The sequence below is a fragment of the Camarhynchus parvulus genome, chromosome 2 (genome assembly GCF_901933205.1).
Source record: "Camarhynchus parvulus chromosome 2, STF_HiC, whole genome shotgun sequence".
Taxonomy (NCBI): Eukaryota; Metazoa; Chordata; class Aves; order Passeriformes; family Thraupidae; genus Camarhynchus; species Camarhynchus parvulus.
In genome coordinates, this window is record NC_044572.1 from 115,347,152 (window position 1) to 115,368,583 (window position 21,432).

Here is a 21,432-nt window from a genome sequence, read left to right on the forward strand (position 1 = left end):
TCATAAAACTGTAGAATAATTTAGGTTGGGAAAAACCTTTAAGATCATCAAGTCCAAGTTAATCCAAGTCCACAATTAAACCTTGTGCCTAAGCACTACATCTATACATCTTTTAAATAACTCCAGGGAATGGTGTCTCCACCACTTCCCTGGGAAGCCTGTTCCAATGTTTACAACCCCTTCAGTAAAGAAATTTTTTCCTAATATCTAATTTAAACCTCTCCTGGTACAACTTGATGCTGTTTCCTAAAGGACTTGAGCATCCAAAGACTCAATGTCCTGACTGGTGGTTCATCAAAAGCCCCCATATTATGCATTTTGAAAATGCAGTGGAAAAGTCTGTTGGAATGCATTGCCCCATGATGCTCAGTTATAGCATGTGGATTTTTATGTCCCAGATTAGAGTGAAAGGATTTTAAAGTACAGATGAGGGTTTAGCCATTATTGCCTCCTGATGTGTGTGTTTTCAAAAGCCCTGATATATTCAAATGAACTCACTGCTGAAACTAATTGCTGTTTCTCAGAAATGGGATCCTGCTTCCAGAAAGGATTTTACAACTGGTCCACACTAATGCCGACTGGAAGAGTTTTAGAACCAAAAGGGGCTGTTCATGGGGGTGAATTATGTAAGGTTTTTATTTATTCAGACTTGTTTCTCCATATGCCCAGCTGGGCTCTGCAAGGCAGGCCTTTCTAGTTGTTATCCTTAGTGTGACCTTAATGTTCCTTGGCCATATGTTTCTGCTTTTATGGGTCATGTTTTATGCCGGTTCACAGTCAGCACCAATTTACTGCAGAAGTAGTAAAATACCAGCAAATAAAAATCAGTATGAGAATGTGTGAACACTTCCCACTGCCCATGGATGGCAGCTGGGCTGCTCTGCTTGTAGCTGGGGTGCATTTCTACTTGTGTTGGGGCAAAAGTGAAAAACTTGTGATAAAATAACTCTATAATACACAAGACCTATAACATAAGGCTTACATTCACTATTTTATTATAAATTATTTCAAACAAAGGAGAATTTCTGAATGCTTCTGCAGAAGTGCTTCCCCCATACACAGATGATGGATGAGACATGGATTGATAGTAAAGAAGGTGTCCTAGGGACATGCATATCATGTAATGTATGCATTATCTAGTAATATAGAGTTTAAAGTTATACACTCTGTTTAAAGTTTATAGCTTTTAAACAGAATCCAGTGAATACATCAGAAAGAAGTGGAAAGCAGCTGCTGGATCTGGCACATTAGCAGGTCCTAGGGAGGCTACAGGAGAGATGTTGCAGAATATCCTGAGGAACCTGTAGTGAGAGAAGCCAAGTGAGTTGCAAAGCCATAGCTGAACCAAGGACAGGAGGGATGGGTAGCTTGGTACTGGGGATGTCCTGGGATGAGGCAGGAAATCAGTTGCTCTCTGAGGGCATTGACAGTGTGGGCTTCATTCATCTGTTTGCAGCACTCAATTCCCAGTGCATGGGTGCACAAACACAGGCTAGAGGTGAGAATGGCAGAACCAGTGCTGCTCAGGCTGCCTAAAATACTGTGCTGTAAATTATGCCTTCAACTGGCTATAAATTTGCCAAAAGTTTAGTAGTTTAGATTAGAGACATGACACTTAATAAAACAAATGGTTTTACACTGCTTATGTCTTTTGCTGTCCTGTGAAAAATCTGCCTACATCTGGCTGAGTTACAAGCCTTTGAAAAGGCAATTCACACATGCCCTGTAGAAACATATTTAATTTTAGCATTTAATGGCCCCACAGATTGCCTCATGCTTTAGCTTGGCCTCCCAACATAAATAAACTTGTTCTGCTTGTGTTGATGGTTCAATGCCCACAGTGTGCATCTCCTGCCTAGGCCATTGGATGTAGAGAGCTTTTGTAATTACAACTTTTATTTGTGATCACAATTGTCTTTGCACTAGGCCAATCCATAGCATGGAGCCAGGATTTGGAAGACTGACGCTTTTTGCTTGCAGAGCTTCATCCTCCCTGCTGTTGGCAGGAGAGTTGGAGAGAAGAGGATTTAGTGGTGAACCCATCTGTGTACTGGAGACTTGGGGTCACTGGGATGGGAGCCACAAGGCAGACTGAAAGATGAGGTGGGCACAAAGTAGTGGAAGCAGATGGACTAGGACACACACTTGGTGGGCAACAAATGGCTGATGGAGACCAGGTTCAGTCTGTTGGGTACAACCCTTGAGAAGGAGACCCTTCTCTCCCTCTCCCCCTGAGCGCCTGTTTCAGCCTGGCATGTAGCTTAAGCCAAACTTCACACAGACTGTGAGATTGCACATTGCTTGTTTTCAACATGCCAAGCTATAGACTGTGGGGTCTAATTTCCAGAAATACTCAGCAGTTGCCTGCAACAGAAATCCATGGAACTTGTGCTTTGAACACACAAGATGCCACTTAAGGCTGAGGGCTCTGCAAAATCAGACCTTCAGCACTGGGCACCCCATTGGAGGAATACTTGCCCGCTAACCTCACTGCGTTTCTGCTCTCCACATGCAAAATGAAAATCAAAAGTAAACCCACTCTCACAGTCATGCTATGGCAGTAAATGAATGAGCATTTAGGAGGCACACAAGTACTGCATTGATAAACTCCACAGAAAAGCTCAGGAGAGAATTAAAAAAGGCAATCTTCAGAGCAGGCTTGGGACTAATGTGCAGCAAATGTGTCACAGAGCCACATGCTGAATCACCATAAGAAAGCAGAACGAAATGGCACTGACAAGCACAGCACTGTGTATGCTGAGCACTGAGGGAGGAAAGAGCCCTCTGAGAAAGAACAGAGTGTGCTCCTGGGGCCAGAGTGCAAGGCACAGGTCTCAACACCCACACACACCTGGCCAAGGGACTGCTGCTCCCACAACCTACATTTTAGTTTTTCATGCTGTGGTGGTGCTTGACTTTCCACTCTAAATAGTACATCTGCAGGGCTGCTTTCATGCTGTAGTGCTGTTCTTCTGAAGGTCAGGAAACTTTTGATATATGATGGGGAAGTAGAGAGACTTATCCCCTTTGCTCTTAGTGCTCTGTCCTCCCTGGTATTGCCACATAGCAGTGAAGAGACTATGACTCAGTAGCAGATCTGGTTGAGATGCTGAGAACTGGACTCACTGGAATGGGAGCTAAAAAGGCAGACTGAAAGATGAGGCAGGTGTAAAGGACTGGATTGTCTGGAAAAGGGAAGCTGTTGGCTTGACAGAGAGCTTGGTGGGCAAGGAAATGGGGATAAGCAGGAAAAGCATGAGCGGTCATGACAAGTGCATGTGTGTTCATGTGTGAATATTCATAAAGTGTGAGAAGAAATTTTTTTCATTACCTGGCCTGAATTTCTTTTTTTAGATATCAAATTCTGCACACTTCATAATAGCTCTGCTGAATCTGATGTAAATTGTTGTTTGCTGCTGCAAGGCTGTCTTTGTTTAATCTTATGACTAGGCCTTTCATGTGATAGGTGACATATTGGATTCCAGAGGACTAAGGGTATTCCAGGAAATCCTCGCTGAAGAAGGCGCTGCTATTCCTTCTATGAGAAAAAAAGCATGTGGAAAAGTCAGTCTATAGCAGAGAAAGGAAATGGCCAGGAAAAGCTCCCACCCACGCCTTTCCCCTGCCCTGGACTGAGGCAAGATCTTGACACAGAAGCTCAGAACACTTAGGAGAAGGAGATATTGGGCAAATCTACACTGATGAAAAAAGACTGAGATGTGCACCCTAATTCCAAGGCTGATGGCACAGACCAACTCCTGTCCTCATTTCTCAGGGATAGGCCCTGCCAGAGGAGTCTGGCTGCGTTTGCCCTGCATATGCTCTGGTTCCATCTGGGTCTCAGTGGCCTGAAGGCATGAAACTGTATGTGCTGTGTCACACACTTAAGCATTTCTGTATATTTATACAATTCAGAGTGTCTGCAATAAGCTGAGAACTTCTCCTAGCCCATCAGGGGCCTGTTTTTACAGCAAGTGCCAAAGGACACCACACTGCATCCTTGGAGAGCAGTGTGGGCTAAGGGACAGGTCGGGGCAGGGTGCTCAGACAGCCAGGCCATGGTTAGAGCTAAATGTGGTACAGTGTCATCCCTATCCCTCTTTATGCAGACCCTGCAGTGAGCTGTGCTCAGGGTTTGTGTGGAGAGCAGCAGCTGTGGCCAGCTCTCAGCTACGAAGGAGCATGGCAAGAACTGATGGGTGCAGGGAGGATCAGGGGTTTTGTGCCGGGGTTCCCTCTGCAGCACTTGCCTCTTTAGTGAGGCAACTACTCTGAGACCTCTCACTGGGGAGTGCTCACCACCAGGGAGAAGGATAGTCACTGGTGCCAGAGTGGCCACAAAGTCAGCTTCCATTTGGCAAGTGCAGCAGCTTGGCACCAGTGTCCTGAGGGTTGAGCCTTGGCAGCCAGATGATGCCAGAGTTTTCACACTGCTTTTGCCCCTGACTCATCATGCCAGTGGATCTTTGCCAGCCCACCTGGGCCCCTAGACATTGGTGCTGCTGCACGTTTTTGCAGTGCTGAGATTGGTGCAACAAAGCTGCCCCTCTGGGCAGGTCTCTATGGCACAATACTCTGCTGTTTTAATGCAGAGCTGTGAGCCAACACCAGTGTAGAAGCTGTAAAATTGCTTTGGCAAGAGATTTGAGCAGTGCTTGTGAGCCTGGGCACAGAACCCCATGGCATGGCTGCTGCACTGGGATTGTGCACTGCTGAGCAGGGCTTGCTTCATCTGCTCACACCACCTGGGGAGCATTTCCTTTCCAAGCACCTTCAATAACAAAAGGGTACCTTTTGCCACAATCACTTCACACCTGTACATCTGCACTCTTTCTGTGATACCAAGGAGAAATCCTTGTTTTCCCCATGCAGTGAAGCCATACACTTGAATGAGGTGCACTGCAGAACACACTCTGAGGTGCTGCACCCATCTCTACAGTCTGATGGAGGGAGAAGGGCAGAGAGAAAAATGTCCCTCAGACCTTGTCAGCATAAATGTTCATGAGTGTGATTTTAAAAAAATATGTTCTGTAAAGGGAACGAATGGGAGATGAACAGCCCAAGGTACTGGTGAAATCTGAATGGAATTTAAGTGAAATGAGCAGATGGGAGGTGAGAGGTAGAAAACAGAGTCATTCAACGTGATCTGCGGTGTGTCACTCTGAGAGCTTGAAGCCTCCTGAATTTAGGGAAGAAGACATGCCGCCCTCCTCTTTCCTTCACAAACACCCTGAAAGGAAGCCCAGCACAAAGACAACCTCATTCCTATGGGCTGCAGCACATCAGCATTCCTGTGAAGAGGAGCATAAAATGAGGGATCAGAGAATTGGAGGATGTCTCTAAAGACAAACATGCTGTGATACACTGGCACTTACTGTTGGCTCAGCCCAGGATTTTGTACTGTGTTTTTTATGGGAAACAAGCCTGATACCCAACAAACATCAATTCCTGTGAGCTGATTGACTACAGCTATACTCTGAGAAGAGCCTTCTGAAAACAGCACAGCTAGGAGGTCTGCATCCAGTCTTCTTACATGGTTTTTGGCTGAATTGGAGAGAGTTGCATAAAAGTGGCCACACACGTAAAGCCATCTGTTCTCTTAGACATTGATGTACATACCTATGCAGTGCTGTCATCTGAAATATATGGCCAGCCTGCTGGAGAAACAGCTGGGTATTGTTGATTTTCCAGACTTCCAAATACTCTTGCTGAACAGTAAAACAACCATGGGGGGTTTGATTGACGCTTTAAATGGACCACACTCAAATGGTACCTAGAGTTCAGAAGGGAGACTGAGAATTCATTCCTCTTTCCATTTTCATTTTGTTCTCCTAAGAAAGGTTACCTAGCCTTGGAATCTAGATTAGTAAAGTCTGTGGGCATTGACTTGTCTTTTAATTACTTCAGATTTAGCTCCTAGTCCACTGTGATCACGTACTCTTACAGGAGCTAAGTCTCCCAGAGAGATCATGTTAAAGAAAGACAGGCACAGTGTCTGCCAGCTGGGGGCAATGACCCTATCTGTGTGATACAAACAATTGCCTACTTGTGTTAAAATTTAAGTCAACCAGATTCTCCACAGCCAAGTATCTTTCAAAGTGGTCACTGAGAATTTTTAGCTGAGAAAGGAAGGAAACTAGAAGGTTTTGAATTCACATATAATCATTGATAATTCCAGAGCTGCAGAACACACAGGACAAGTGTCACGTTTCTGGTGAGTACTGAAGGTAATATAGTGAAGGTGAATAATGAAGGTGTGAGGCAGCTGTGGCTATGATATGTAGGAAACATCGCCTCATAAGTCATGAAATCTGTTCTCCCTGGTTTTAACAGATGAGAACTCATCAGAGCAGGGACTCAAATGCAGGTAACCCATGAATCATATGTTTATACCATAAGTTTAGAACAAGTCAGATGAATAGCACCCCAAGAATGTTTATTTCTCTGCCATTTGTAGCACAGAGTGACCATAGATGTCTGATAATGAGACGAATCAAAACACAAGTGACTAAAATGTATTGACAGGAGAAGGCCAGTGCTATTTCTGTTTCCTGCTTAGATGATTAGTTCATATCTGGCTCAGGTCAAAATGACTTGGACATTTCTTGAACATGACAAAGTAGCTGCATTCATCTTGCAAAGTATAATTAAATGGTTTTAGGCACTATGATGGCCTCTTGGCCTCCATCTGTTACTCCAGGAGGACATGAGTCCTCTACAAGTCTTTCATGAAACCGACAGCCATAACCTTCAGTTATCTAATCAGTTGTTTTGGATACCCTGTGGTGCCCTAAATGGCCACAGATATCTATGTTTAGCAGCTGAATGTCATCCACACTGTGAAGGCTGACACCCCAAAGGCATAATTGACTTGTAAAGAAAATAGTTGCCCATTCAGGATAGAGAAAGATGAATTGGGATGGTTCAGAAAAGCTGGTATTTCTGTGGGCACAGAATCACAGAAAGGTTGAGGAAGAAGCCTCTGGAGATCTTCTCCCCAATCCCCTGCTCAGTGCAGGGTCAGATAGAGCAGCTTGTCCAGGATTTTGTCCATCTGGATTTTGAATATCTCTGAGCATGAAGATTCCACAACCTCTCTGAGCAATTTGTTTCAGTGTTTAAACATTCCCCAGTAAAACATACAAGTTCCTGTATTTCCATCTATGTCTGTTGCCTCTTCTGTCACTGAGTATTACTGAGATGATTCCTTTATGTTCTACTACTCCACCCCATCAGAACATATTGGTATGGAAAGACAGTGAAACAGAAATGCCTTTGTCTGGTGCCATGAACAACTTCTGCTGGCCATAGGATACCACCAGAACAGTGTCCACTGCATTGACAGGGCCAAAGCTTAAATCCTGCTTGCCAAACAAGGGAATTTTTGTACTGCTCATTTATCATTTTAAATCAAAATGGCTTAAATTGTTGTGCAAGAGAGTGCTTTGAATGCAAAGATGCAATTTACAAAGACTAGTCAGGGCAAGGGTACTTTGGTGTCTTACTGCAATTTATTTTTCAATAGGAGGTTAAGGTGCAATTAGATACACACACATCTTTTCAAGAACCATGAACAGGTTGTATCAAAAATGTGAAATGTGGTTGTGAAGTCCTCTGAATAAAATGTTAATGCAGCTAAAACAGGTAGCAGTACTTTAAAAAGAAAAACTAGTCTTAGGCTCACTAGGCTCAGTGCTAGAGCCAGCATACAAACCCCCTAAAGAGTGTGTAAACTTGCACATACCTAGAATGTGACTGCTTTCCTTGAACTAAACATGTGTGCTAGGTACACAAGATCAGGATGAAACCAATAGATAGGGTGCTTCTTCCAAATAGTATTTGTCTTATGTTAATTTCTACAGCCAAAAAATACAGGGAATCTCAGTGCCCAGAGCTGAAGGACCATGACTCTGACAATGATCAACTCCCAGCTGACCCCAAACTTGTGCAGGATCTGCTGCTCCAGCTGGATCCCTGCTAATCCATTTGGCCTGATGGGATTCATCTGAGAATCCTCAGAGTTGTCTGATGTCACTGCAATGTCTCTCTGGGTGATGTTTGAGTGGTCTTGGCGATCTGGAGAAGTCCCAGCTGACTGAAAGCTGGCAAATGTCCCACTTTTCAAGGAGGGCAAGAAGGAGGAAATTTCAGGCCTGTTAGTCTCTCTTCAGTACCCAGTAGAATCACAGAAAAAATATTCTGGGCAGTACTGAAAACCACCTGGAGGATGATGCAGTCATTGGTCACATTCAGCATGATGATGAGGGGAAAGTCTTGTGTGTCGAACCAGATTTCCTTCTACCACAGAGTAACCCACCTAGCTGATCTAGGAAAGCCAGTAAATGAGATCTTTTTAGAACTCAGCAAAGCTTTGGATGTTGTCTGTCACAGTGTCCTTCTTGACAAAATATCCAACACTCAGCTGAATAAACACACCATGTGATGGGTGAGCAACTGGCTCATGGGTCAGGCACAAAGAGTTACAGTCAATGGGGTGACATCAGACTGGCAGCCTGTCACTAGTGGGGTTCTGCAGGGCTCCATCCTCAGCCCTGTGCTCCTCAACAGCTTCTTTAACAAGGTGGATGCAGGACTGGAAGGAATACTTACAACAATAAACGGGAGGAGAAATGTGTGTCCAAAGAAGGAATGAGGATGTTGAAGGGACAGGACAGGAAGCCACATGAGGACCAACTGAAGTCACTTGGTTTTTTATCCTGGAGGAGATGGGGGGACCTCGTTGTGGTCTGCAGCATCCTTATGAGGGGAAGTGGAAGAGAAGGTAGTGATATCTTTACTCTCCTAACCAGTCACAGCACCTCAGGAAAGAGCATGAAGCTGAGTCAAGGGACGTTTATTTTGGATATCAGGAAAAGGTTTTTCACCCAGAGGGTGGTTGGGCACTGGAACAGGCTCCCCAGGGAAGTGGTCACAGCACCAATCCTGACAGAGTTCAAGAGGCGTTTGGGCAATGCTCTCAGGCACATGGTGTGACTTGGGGCTGTCCTGTGCAGGGCCAGGAGTTGGACTTGATAATCCTGATGGGTCCCCTCCAACTCAACATATTCTGTGATTCTGTGATTCTATAGTTACTTGTCAGCTGAAAATGCTTTCTACAGCAGTGGCCTACTGCAAATCATCTTTCCTCTATCATTAAAGTAAAGCTATAGAATGCATTCAGGATATTTTAGGCCAGTGAAATATATATCTCATGCTAAGTTACTACATTAGATTGTGAGCTGCATTGATTCATATCATCAAAACCCAACCATCTACATTTTTAATACTTACCATAACTGAAGAATATGAAAAAAATTGTTTTAGAATCTTTTTCAGAATTGACCGATTTTTTTATTTTCTACATAAAAAAGTAAGTTAAAAAGAAAACTGGAAACACTTTTCAGCAAAGAAACCTCTGATGTATTTGGGAAATGGAAATCCAAACACAAATCGTTTGTTGTGTCTTAGAAAATAGCAATGATTGTTCAAACCATGACTGTGCCCTCCAGATAGATATAAGAATTTTACGATAGCAATCTAAGCAACTTTTAGCAGAAACAGAAAAGAAATTGTTGCTGCAGAGCTTGGTAGATACAAAAATCTCAGTTGGATCCCTCCCCACATTATTCAGAAGGGCCGGGCATAGCATTTGAATAATTTAGCTTTTGGCCTTTGGAGGTCAGGTGGGTTACAACACATTTACTCAGTGCTCTGGATGTTTTGTTTCTGTGAAAAAAGAAACAGCATAGGACCTGAACAAATAGTTTGGGATTATGTTGCTCCCAAGGTGGTGTACATCCAAGTACCATTATAGTGGAGAACCCTGTATCTTGCTGTTACAGAATGCCAGAATTATTGAGTTTGTAATAAGATGAAAGCAGAGATGATCAGCAGTGATCACAAAAGGAAAAATTTTCAGATTTTTCACAGTTGACTTAGAGCAGAAACTTTCAGCTGTGTGCTGGGAAATGCTGCAAAGGATACACAACTTTTTATATTCATTGAAGGGCAGTGGGTCAGACAGAAACAACACACTGGTGATGAGTATTAATCAGGTACTATTTAATAATAATTTAATCTGGTTGTCAAAAAGAAAATAAAAACCTGGTGACGTTGAGATTCCAATCCATTCCATAACAATTTGAATGCCACATGATTATTTTTTGCTGCCTCATACTAGAAATATGTAAATTGCCATTTAGCATAATCTCCCAAATCAGTTGCTTTTCTATATTAAAATGCAACCATAAATCACTATTCATGTCACATATCTGTAAAAAATATGCAGTGAAAACATTTGGGCAAACATAATTTCTTTGAAAATTATGGCATAAAGTCTTCCCATTGAGCATCTAGTTTTTGTTATCTTTCTTTGGAGATTTTTTTTAATGAAAATTTTTTATTATGCTTTAATGAAAGCTCCAGGCATAAGAATAGGAATAATTATCATACAAGTTATTCACAGTCACGATATTCAGTCCTGCAGTACCAAAGGATGTAATTTATTAAGGATTCTTATCAAAAGAGAGGTGACATCTAATCTCACAAAATAGCTAAAGCATAAATGAATAAGTGGGAACTACAAATGCATCATGTATGGAATGAAAGCTACTCCTAATTCTAAAAGCTAACCACAAGAAAACTGGCTCTCTATAACAATACTATGCACTATGTGAATGCCTGGTCTGGATGACTCTATCATCACTTATGAAAAATTTCCCCTTCTAAAAGTTCCAGATTCACTCAGAGATCTTGCTCTGAAGCTCATTGTCTCCTCCAAACTGGGAGGCAACTCCTAGCCCAAAACAGAGAAAATGGAGGATAACAAATCTCTGTAACAATAAATTCATCAGATCCTCCTTTTATAGCTCAGCAAGCAAACATTACAGCACACAGACCTCAGAAAATTAAATAGTCTTGAATTTTCCCACAATTTTGACCCCATTCAGCTTTTGTTACTGCAAGAAATCATGATGCTCCTCTTTCTGTAATGCTTACTCATTTTTCCCGTGTTGGAATTTTTTAATCCATTAATAACAAAGTATAAACGATGCCTCTCACCTTGGAGGCAGAAATGAATTTTAAATAAAGTTATACTTCAAAGGTTTAGACAGGGAGATAAACTGCAGGACTGGACTTCCCTCATCATCATATTAAGCCTATCTTCTTTATTCATGGAAGCTCTGCCCCGGAAGCTCTTTAAGTTGCTGAGCACGTTCAGCACTAGGGATAGTAGGTAAGCAATAAATATTTTGAAAGCATTTGAGATCTTCAAAGACTCCCTTCCCTGCTTGTATTTAAAGGAGTGTTTCCCGAATTCCTTATGCTTTCCACAGAAAAGAATTAAAAAGCCATAAAGATGAGAATGGACTAAAGCAAAGATCATGAAAAGAAGCACGGGGACCCCAGGGAGGTGAGTGCATCTGCAGCAGTCATTGCTAACATGTGTGCTTTTCTGCATTCAGGTCCCAGTCCGTGGTGGAAGCTGGCACGCTGAAACACGAAGACCAGGGGGAGAGTGAGAACACCCAGCCACTGCTGGCTCTGGACTGAGCTCTCAGGAGCCCCAGGGAGATCCATGAGCAGACCTCCACCCTGGCAGAACCCCACGGAGCACACCACACTCAGACACATGCACGCACACACGCGTCTCGCTTGATGACAAGTCCTTCGTGTTTCCTGACCAGTAACAACTGTCACCAGCCATCTGTCCCCAGGGCTGGTGCTGAACAAAAACTGAGAAACTTCTACTGACACAGCAGTCTGTCCATACACAAAGAATTGGATTTCTGGTTTTTTTTTCTCTTTGACTTGTGACATTAAAATATTGGAAATGGTGGGACTGCATTCTCTGTTTAAAGAAACCAGGGTGTGTTCATAGTGTTTCTGAAGACTTCATCAGGGATGTTCATTTTATAGAAGTGAAGGTTGCAAGAGTTTTAAAGAAAAGCATCTCAAATTTAAACTTTACGCTGTAATCAGCAAGTGTAATCTGAGTTAGAGGGCAGAATCATCAGCATCTATAGAGTACTTGAGTTTTACAGAAGGATTTTGCATTTAAAAAAGAACCCCAGTGCCAGCATAATGCCATTCAACATGACACGTTGCGACTGCCTCATCCACGCAGCTTATACGGGGGTCACATTTCAGTATCTAGCAAAAATTGTTCTCAACTTTTGAAGCCCTTCTAAAACTGCCAGATAAGTGGAATGAGCTGTGTGAGCAGCAAACACACACAATTTGAAATGCAATTACTTGATTTTAATAATGATCAAAATTTCCACAGGCAATTTAGGAGCCTATAAGACACGTGCGTGTGCATGTGTGTGCACATGTGAAGGGGGTGGTTCCAGGGAGGCACACTGGACAAATTCAGCAGTGATTAATGGTTCAATCCAGATTGTTTCCTTTAGATCACAACAGCAAATGAAAGCTCTGCAGAACCATTTACCCCCTCCCCTCCTGCAGTCAGGGAAAAGTGTAGCCAGAAAGGTATGCTGATTGCAGATGCGGGCCATGGTTAAAATGAAAAAGGAAAACTTAGAATTAATTATCCAATACAAGTTTCTGCTAGAGGGAAATGTTGAAGAATAGAAGAACTGAAATGCCAAAGATCAGTTTGTTTTATCTCTGTTTGCTCTAGCTGCAAAGAGAGTACCATCCCTTCATTGAAATGGAAACCAGATTAAAGAAATAAAAGAACAATCATTATAAAATTGCATGTGCAGTGACTTTATTTCTTAAAACAGTTACAATCACTGTACACACTTTAAATCTTCAATTAAATTGCCATACATTGACAATTCACTAGAACAAGCAGTTGGCAACAATATATCAAAGGTAGCAGTGTAAACTGTACATAGAAAATGAGATGATAATGGGCACAAGGGTTTTTAATGTGCGCTGGAACACTCACTGAATTCTCAAGTGTTAGGCTGAAGTGATGATATAGTTCAAGTGGACATGGCCAGCCCTAATGGATGGACTAACAAAATACTGCCTTTATCTACAACAACATTTTATGGCTGCACAGGGCAGAAAGGACATCCTGCCAGATCCTATCAATACACCCACTAGTTTTTGTACAGAATAACTTCACTCAGACTAACCTCTTACTGCAGCACTTATTGACACAAAGCCTGGCCTCCATGACAGAGAGCCAGCTTTTAAGGCTGCAGATGGTCCCAGCAAGGCAACACAGGAGTGAGAAAAAGAAGCAGAAGCTTGCAGGAACATTAAAAAAATAAGATGACTGAGCCCATTTATCTTTGGGGTTTCTTCCACTCCCCCCCACCCAACATCATCACCACCTATTACAGGAAACAAGGATGTCAAGGCCTGGTAGCAGCTCCTTTCTCTTCCCTGGGCTCACAGAGACTAAAAGGCATTTGGATGTGTCAAAGAGAATGTGCTTAAAGCAGAAAGCAAAAACCAAAAGAGACAAAAAAAGACAGACATTTGCTATTATACTGCAGCATTGAGGAAGAATTACTTTGGTTTGTGATTTTTCTCTGTTAATACACTTATTCCCACTGCCATTGAATCTTTGTGATGATCTGTTACAGTCACTGCTCATTAAAGTGGGTCTTACCCTGCCCAAGAAGTGCAAATACCACTGAAATCTAGTCTTTGAAGATCAAACCTCACAAAGGATAAATGATTTACTTTCTTTAACTGTGATATGAATAAATACATATGATGCTTTGTATCTAACTGTATGAAGCCTGCATTTAACTGTAGGCTCTTACACAGATTCTGTGCAAGCAAGGTAACAACAGGCAGGGAGGAACATGGTGATGAGTACATACTGTGTTACAGACTACATTGCCCTTGTCTGCCATTTTTTTTGTAAATAAATCTAACCAAAAAAATGCAAATTGCAATGGATTTCCATTGAAAAACCACTTTACTTCCTCCCTTGGCATTTCCAATGTTGAAAAGCCTTTCCAAGACAGAATACCACTTGGCAAACAGGAACACCTAAAAAATATGCCAGTAATTCACTGCAGAATTTCTGCTCTATATATCCTCCCCACATACAGAGTTAATCCAGTAACTGTACCTAATAAAATTATCCACTCTCTGCTCCCTGACAGGTGGGCATAGAATAGATTCCCTCAGTGTTGCAGGAACACCTTGTCTTATTTGAGGCACTTAAGATTTTTAAATGGCTAATGTATCACTACACAATCTAATAAACAGTGCTGCTCTGGCACACACACATCTTGGGGACATTACTTTTATCTATTTGCCAATTTTATCTATTTGCCAATTGCAATTGGACAAGATAAAGTATGAGCCTAAAAAAGGAACAATGAAACAATCTGAAGGACGGCATGGATTTTCATAAATAAAGCTCCAAAGCTTTTACCACTTCTTTAGCATTTACTCTGAGTTATAGAAACTAAAATGCAACATTAATAAAAATATCTCTAAATCATCAATTTTTGTTTAAGAAGTTCTTGATTTTTTCTTTACACACACAGTCTTTATTTTAGAGAATTACCTTATAATTTGTACTGCTTGATCACTTCAAAAAGATATTAAATATAGGCTCTGACTTGACAGCTAATGGGATATTTCAAAAATATTTTTACTCTTTTACCCCCCACAAAAAGTACCTTATTTCCAGTTTTGCATGATTTTTAAATGATCTCCAAAAGCATTTTTATATTCAGTGAAACTTATAAATCTTTACAGCTTTTCATTATTATTAACTGAGAACTGTTACTTTCTGGTACATTGTGTATAGTTTCATTATTATTTTTGATATGGACAACATGTTAAAACCTAATTATCTTAGCTGTCTAAAAGTGACTATTGAATAGACAGGGTTTATCAGTTTAATATTCAAAAAAGGAAATTAAAGTGCACACTTCCAGAAACTGTTCATACTAATTTATGGTGCAGTCACCATGTGTTATATGGCATTAGAAGATTTAATGACCTAGTAAAATACAAGAATCTGAAAAGCATTCTGTTTATGGGAATGCAAAGCTCTTATCTGCAGTTTGCTTCAGCAAATGTGACATTCAGGTCATGATACTCCAATGCCATGATGTAGACTCTGCAGCAATAAACCACTGAGTACTACACAAATAAAAACTGCTCCATGTCTTTTGGACAAGAAAGTCAAAGCTGTGGAGAATAAGCAATCTCAGTGCCTCCTTGCTTAGTGTTTGTCATTCACAATCCTCAGTAATGATGCCCAGAGCATCCTAGCACCCCTGTCCACACCCAGCTGGTGCTGTGGCTGAGGATATAACAGCCAGCCACAAACATCAGCAGTGCAATCTCTGCTCTCTCTCCTGTTAGTGTTCTTAGAAGTTAAAAGTAGAGGGTCCTGCACACTCCAGCTCCCATTAAACAGTACAGACCTAGAAGATCTGCCATCTGCTTAAACATCTAACTAGTTTTCTTTCTTGAAAATAGGCCTCTTTAATATATAGTAAATTCTGTATGGCAAACACAGAGTACACTGTAAACAGTACCAGGATCAGACTACTTCAGCATTATGTCATTCATTTCAAGACAAGGAAAATGCCATGAGGTCAATTAGAGGATCATTCTAGCACTCTGTAGAATGCTGCCACTGGAAATTAATACGAGGTAATAACTTGAAGGTCTTTGTCTGCTCGGCATTCCGGCAGGAAGCCAAGTTGGACCTTGTCCTTCTGCCCAAAGCACAAGAAAATATTTTTTTTTTTTTTTTTGCTGAATGATTACCAAAGGGCAACCAAGGAGGAGCCCCTGGAAGGAGGGGCCCCAGACCCTTGGTGGGTAGAGAAAGGATATTACACCAGAAGCTTTTGTAATGATAGGAGAAACAGCAGCTCACCATATAATCCTAAGAATGGTCAAGTACTTCAAAATGTCAGATTTGCTCAGCATTTTCCAAAATCACATTATCAAACTGAAGGTCACCTGCTAACTAAGAGAACCATTCTGTTTTAGAAGATCAAAGCTTCACTAGGCAGCTATTATGCAAGTTTCTGTTTACATTTCCAGGAAGGCAAAAGAAGGCCACACTTGGCAAAAATGAAATTTGTTCATATATAGTGTTTTCCTTCTGCTGATAGCTAGAGACACACTTATATATATATCACCTTTTTAAAAAATAGTGGTTAATTAAAGAAGATTTGTTCATAATTAAGCTAGAAAAATACAGTTACTCAGGTAGAAAAAGTACAAAACACATATAATCCATTCACATTATCTACAGTGATAACATAGGGACATGTTCTATGCCTAAAGCAGCTAACATTACACCTGCATACTGATTTTCAAAGTCAGTTGTGTGCATATGTTTGCAAATATCTTACATGTTGCTTCCCAGAAGGCCAGGAAGTATTCCCTAGATGTAAAATCATAAATCATGTGCCTGAACATAATCAAGCAGGTGACTGACTGACTGACTGGTTTTGTAAAGAAAATACAGGCATGGCAAAAACATCTGCACATTCCTCAGCTTGAAAATCCAGATCTATTGCTTTTTGGCTGGCAAAACTTGTGTTTTCAGACTTGCAGCCAGAAAAACAATACACATCAGTGCTGTATGAAACAAAACATGGCTTCTTTCTGCTTTTAAACCAAGTCCACTGTGATTGTAGAATGTCATCCTTATATTTTCTTACCCTTAAAATGCTTGTTCTACTTTGTATGCTGGATGAATTAATCCTATTTTCATACTCCAAAGGAGTTAATACTCCTCTGCTCCACACATCAGAAGAAACCCCCTAAATAGCAGGAAGGGTACGTCTCTGTTGGGCTGTTAACTCTGGGTGCCACACATCTACGATGAATATCAGGCGGTAACTTTCAGCATCCTGCCATACTTCGTGTTCAAAGGAGTCATCAAAAATAAGAACTTTCCCTTCTTCCCAGTATCTGCAAAACAAAAAAGGAACATACTTTAGTGTAGTACTTGAAGGGCCATGGAGCAGGTAAGCTATAGGTCAGCTCTGAAGATGCTCTTTGACGTATGAGAAAGATTTAAACAGTACAGATTGCATAGCCAAGATTTCACTGCCTAATCCAGAGAGACAGGAGTATGGGAGATTTAAAGAAACTACAGAAAGATTAGTCTAATGGACCTTTATATTATTGAGGGATCCTTCCCCCTCATTCTGCACAGTTATGCTCACAAACACATTCAGACATTTATGGGGTATGTTATTTATTATACTTTTAATTACTTGAGTGAGTACAGTACTGGTGTGATAATCCACTTTCCTTCATTTCTAATCAGATACATCAGTGATGTACATAAGAGAGGGAAACTGAGGGAATGACTAGTAACATGGTCATATGGTTCAAAAAGAAATTACTTTAAATCAATTTGCTTTTTCTAAAAATCAGAACAAGGCCTTTGGAAGGTCATGTGGTCCAAGGCTCCGCTCATAGGAGGACTCACTGCAAAGTCAGATCCAACTTTGAGGTTAGATGAAATATTTAAAAAACCACTAGTGAAGAGCCTGAGATATCTGCAACCATGGGCACGCTACCATCCTATTGTGAAAACTCCCTTTTACCTAGATGAAAGCTCCTTCACTGTCACTTGTGTTCATTACCTCTCATTCTACAACTGCACCTCTCTGAAAAGAGTCCGGCTCTGTCTTCCTCCCAGTCAATTAGTAGTTAAGAGAGTAACTAGGCTACTCTAAAGCCTTCTGGTTTCCAGACTCCAAACCAGTTTGTAGAGTTTCTCCTCCTAATCATCTTATCCATCCTCTACTGGAGTCCCTCTAGTTTATCGATGACTTTTTCTGTACTAAAGTATCCCAAACTGGACAGTGTACTCCAGAGGCAGTCTTGAATGCAGAAGAGAGAGGAAAAAATTGTACTGCTCAAAGTGTTTCCTACAAATTTACTAACACAGTCCAGCACACAGCTAGACTTCATCAATATAAAAGAAGATTATAAGTCATGTTCAACTTGGCCCCTAGGGTCCTTAAGCCCTTTTCTGCAAAGCTGTTTTCTAGGCAGTCATCACCCAGCCACTACAGCTGCAAGGTGTTTATCTGTTTTCAGCTGCAGGGCTTTGCTTTTGCATTTGTTGAACTTCATCACATTTCAGCTGGCAGCTTCTCCAGCCTGCTGAGGCCTGGATTCATAATTTTGAAGAGAAGTTTAACTCCTGATTATGCACCTCCAGGTGAGAGTGGATAAATACCAGTCAAGGTAGCAATGGTCAAAGGGACATTCCTTCCTAAAGTCACTCTGCCGCGAACACACACATTTTTTAAACAGGGGCCCTCAGGAGCTGAAGCAATCCAAGAGGATGGATGCCCTCAGAGGGAAATAAGCACTATGAACAGTAAAAATGGTAAAGAAACAAAGGCCTTGCCATCAAAGATGGGAATGCATTGCTTAAGCTCATTCAGCTGTATTCATTTACAGGGAAAACAATTTTCTTTTTCAAAAACAGGGTGGAAACTAGGTTCCTACTTCCAATTCATCTCCATATTTTTAATTCAGCAAAAGGAAAAAGTAACCATCAAAATTTATGGAGTTGTGCTGTAATGTTCTGAAAAGAAATTGAAATAGGATCAATTGAAATAATCAGCTAAACATAATTTAAACAAGAGTAGAGAAACCAGAGAGCATAACATAGTAAAAGAAATTCACACTGACTTGCACATGCCTTAAAGGCCCAGGTAAACAGCCTTTTACATGTTTCAGATATGATCATATGGGGTTTTTTGATATCACATCAGTTATCTGGTAATGAAAATGTTGTATGCCACACAGACCCTGAGTTACTGGTACTGCACTAAAGTTACACTGGTTTTATTAAAGTCCATGGGAGTAAACCACTAGCAATGCTATAATGTGGTAAAAAAATTCAAGCAGACTTTGGGTTGTATAATTAGTTTGGTTTGATTTTTTGGGGTTGGTTTATTTTTTGGGGTTTTCTTCTGGGGTTTTTGGAATTTTTTTGGGGGGGTTAATTTTGGGTGGGTTTGAGTAGGGTTTTTTTGGGAGGTGGCGCCAGGGGTGTTTGGTGGGGAGGGTTGGGGGATATGGCTTTGCTTTGCTTTGTTTGGAGCAATTGAGATCTAGTGTCGTTTTCCTTGTTGGGGGAGTAGCTGGGTTTTCCGCTGGTTTAGGGTTTTTTTTGAGTTTCTTTTTTTGTTTCTGGTTTTTTTTTTTTTTTTTTTTTTTTTTTTAATTAAATCAAGCCTGAAAAGAACTGCTCTAAATAGCCTGAAAGTGCAACTCAGTTAAGGACAATAAAAACCCAGGCACCCAGATGAAGTAGCTTCAGAGGTTAAAACCCAGGATCTATAATTTGCATCATAATGGGATCGGCTGTTTTGCACAACAAAGAAAAAGTCATAAAGCTGACGGGACTATTAGCCCCTTTCGAAAAGGCTACAAACCCCACCATTAGCATGCAAATAAATATTTTCTAGAAGCCTGATGGTGTGAGAAACACTTCTCAGTGGTAACACAGGCACCATATTGTTCGGGTCTGGTGCTGAGCCACTTTGGGGTAATTTCCAGATAATTCTCCATATCAGCTCTAGTGTCACCTGTTAAAGGTGAGAGCTCAGACTGGCCTCTGCACAATGGCTGTACCTTCACCTTCATTTCAAGATAAGGTTACCTTCCTTGATAGAGATGTTGGATTATGATAACTGGATATTATTTACCTACCACTTTTGTGCATTATACCCTGCACTTTACAGAGCTAGGACTTCAAAATGGCCAAGTGACCTAAAATGATCAACGCTATATAGAACAAGAAACATAGAATCATAATAATTTGGGTTGAAAGAACCTTTAAAGGCAAAACCTGCAATGAGCAGGGACATCTTCAATTCCATCAGGCTGCTCAAAGCCCTGTCCAGCCCTGTCTTGAATGTTTCCAGGGATGGAACATCTATAATTCCTGGGGGTGACCTATTCCAGTGTCTCACCACCATCTCTATTAAAACACTTCTCCCTTATATATAATCTAGACTGACCCTCTTTTCGTTTAAAAGCATTACCCCTTGGCCTGTTGCAATCTATCTGATACAAACTGTCCCAATCTTTCCTAAAAGATCCCTTCAAGTACCTAAAGGCTATCATGAGGTCTGTCTCTGGACCCTTTTCTTCTCAAAGCCAAACAACCCCAGCTCTCTCAGCCTTTCCTCATAGCAGAGGTGTTTCATCCCTCAGATCATCTTTGAGGCCCTCAACTGCAAAGTACACCAACTCCAAACAGCTGCAAAAAGCTCTTCTGCAAATGAAGGAGTAAAACACAGCACTAGACAGTGATGACTTGCCAGTCCATCAAATGATGAGTTCCATTGCAACCCTCTAAACAACCATGCTGGGCGGTGTCGGAACCCAGGAAATTCCTCTGGCTTCCCTGGAGGACTCGAGACCCCGACAGGGCTGGAGTCAAAAACACCTGTGCCTTCAATTTTAACCCATGGAAACAATTACCAACTTTGTATCAAGATGTACAAGCCACAAGAGTTTGAATAGAATGTTAGTGAGTTTATCACAGGGTGAAATGTAGAATTTTGGGGTTTTTAGAATGGGGGTTCAGGAGGCAAGATGGAGGAATCTGGGTGTGTGCAGCCTTTCTCCTTCTTCTTCTTGGCCTCCATCTTCTGCTGTGATGCTGGCACTTTTGGATTGGTTTAGGGTAGAGACAAACTAACATAGGTGATAGATATTGGAAAATGATTGTAAATAATGTACACGTAGTTTTTAATATAAAAGATAACACCGCCCTGAGGGAGGTCAGTGTGCCGCAACCCAACCTGCCAGACAGACCTTGGCAGGTTGGAGAAAGAATGTTATGGATAAGAGCAAATAAACAGCCTTGAGAATCAGAACAGAAGAATCTTAACTCCTTCTTTGGCTGCCAGGCTGGGAAAAAGAGACTCTCTAACACATCTCAGGGTCATCATGACCACAGAGACCCCTGAGAGGGTGGCACAGAGGTAACCAAGCACAAAATTCTCATTGTTTCTGTTCTCTCTCATGCACACAGCAGTGGCACAGGAGGCCAGAAAAGCCATGATGCTAACCTCCCTCTTCCAGCCAGCTCTCCTATTGGAAACCACCAGTTCACCACTGCTCTGAAGCACCACAGGGAAAGGAATGGAAATTGCTCAAGCTAAGTCTTCCTCCTGACACCATTCCCTTTGCCAGTAGTTCACACATCCCCTCTGCACCAGGGGAAGGATATATAAAAGCCCTTTCACTGCCAGCAGTAGACACTGAGTGCTTCCAGGGAAAATCTCACCCTTGTTTCTGAGTGTACAGCTCTTGCTGTAAGCAACTGATCTTAACACATTTCAGCAGAAGTTGTAGTCAGCTCTTGAGTGCTTTATGTGTGAAATGAGTATCTCTGATGCATAAGACCAGGTTCTGGAACCTGGACACTGACATGCTCTATGTTATGTCTGCAGCAACAGGCATTGTTCTGCT

General features: G+C 41.5%; 2 protein-coding genes across 2 annotated transcripts in view; one reads left to right on the forward strand and one right to left on the reverse strand.

Annotated features, from left to right (window-relative positions):
• CLVS1 (clavesin 1) overlaps positions 1-12,384 on the forward strand; it is a 96,182-nt gene extending 83,798 nt beyond the window's left edge. The window contains exon 6 of the mRNA XM_030944058.1: positions 11,466-12,384. Coding sequence (XP_030799918.1) covers positions 11,466-11,553 — 88 coding nt within the window. The 3' untranslated portion in view covers positions 11,554-12,384. The remainder of the gene's footprint in view (positions 1-11,465) is intronic.
• Positions 12,385-12,713: 329 nt separating this feature from the next.
• LOC115912715 (aspartyl/asparaginyl beta-hydroxylase-like) overlaps positions 12,714-21,432 on the reverse strand; it is a 74,875-nt gene continuing 66,156 nt past the window's right edge. The window contains exon 24 of the mRNA XM_030964387.1: positions 12,714-16,887. Within this exon, the coding sequence (XP_030820247.1) occupies positions 16,737-16,887 (151 nt within the window). The 3' untranslated portion in view covers positions 12,714-16,736. The remainder of the gene's footprint in view (positions 16,888-21,432) is intronic.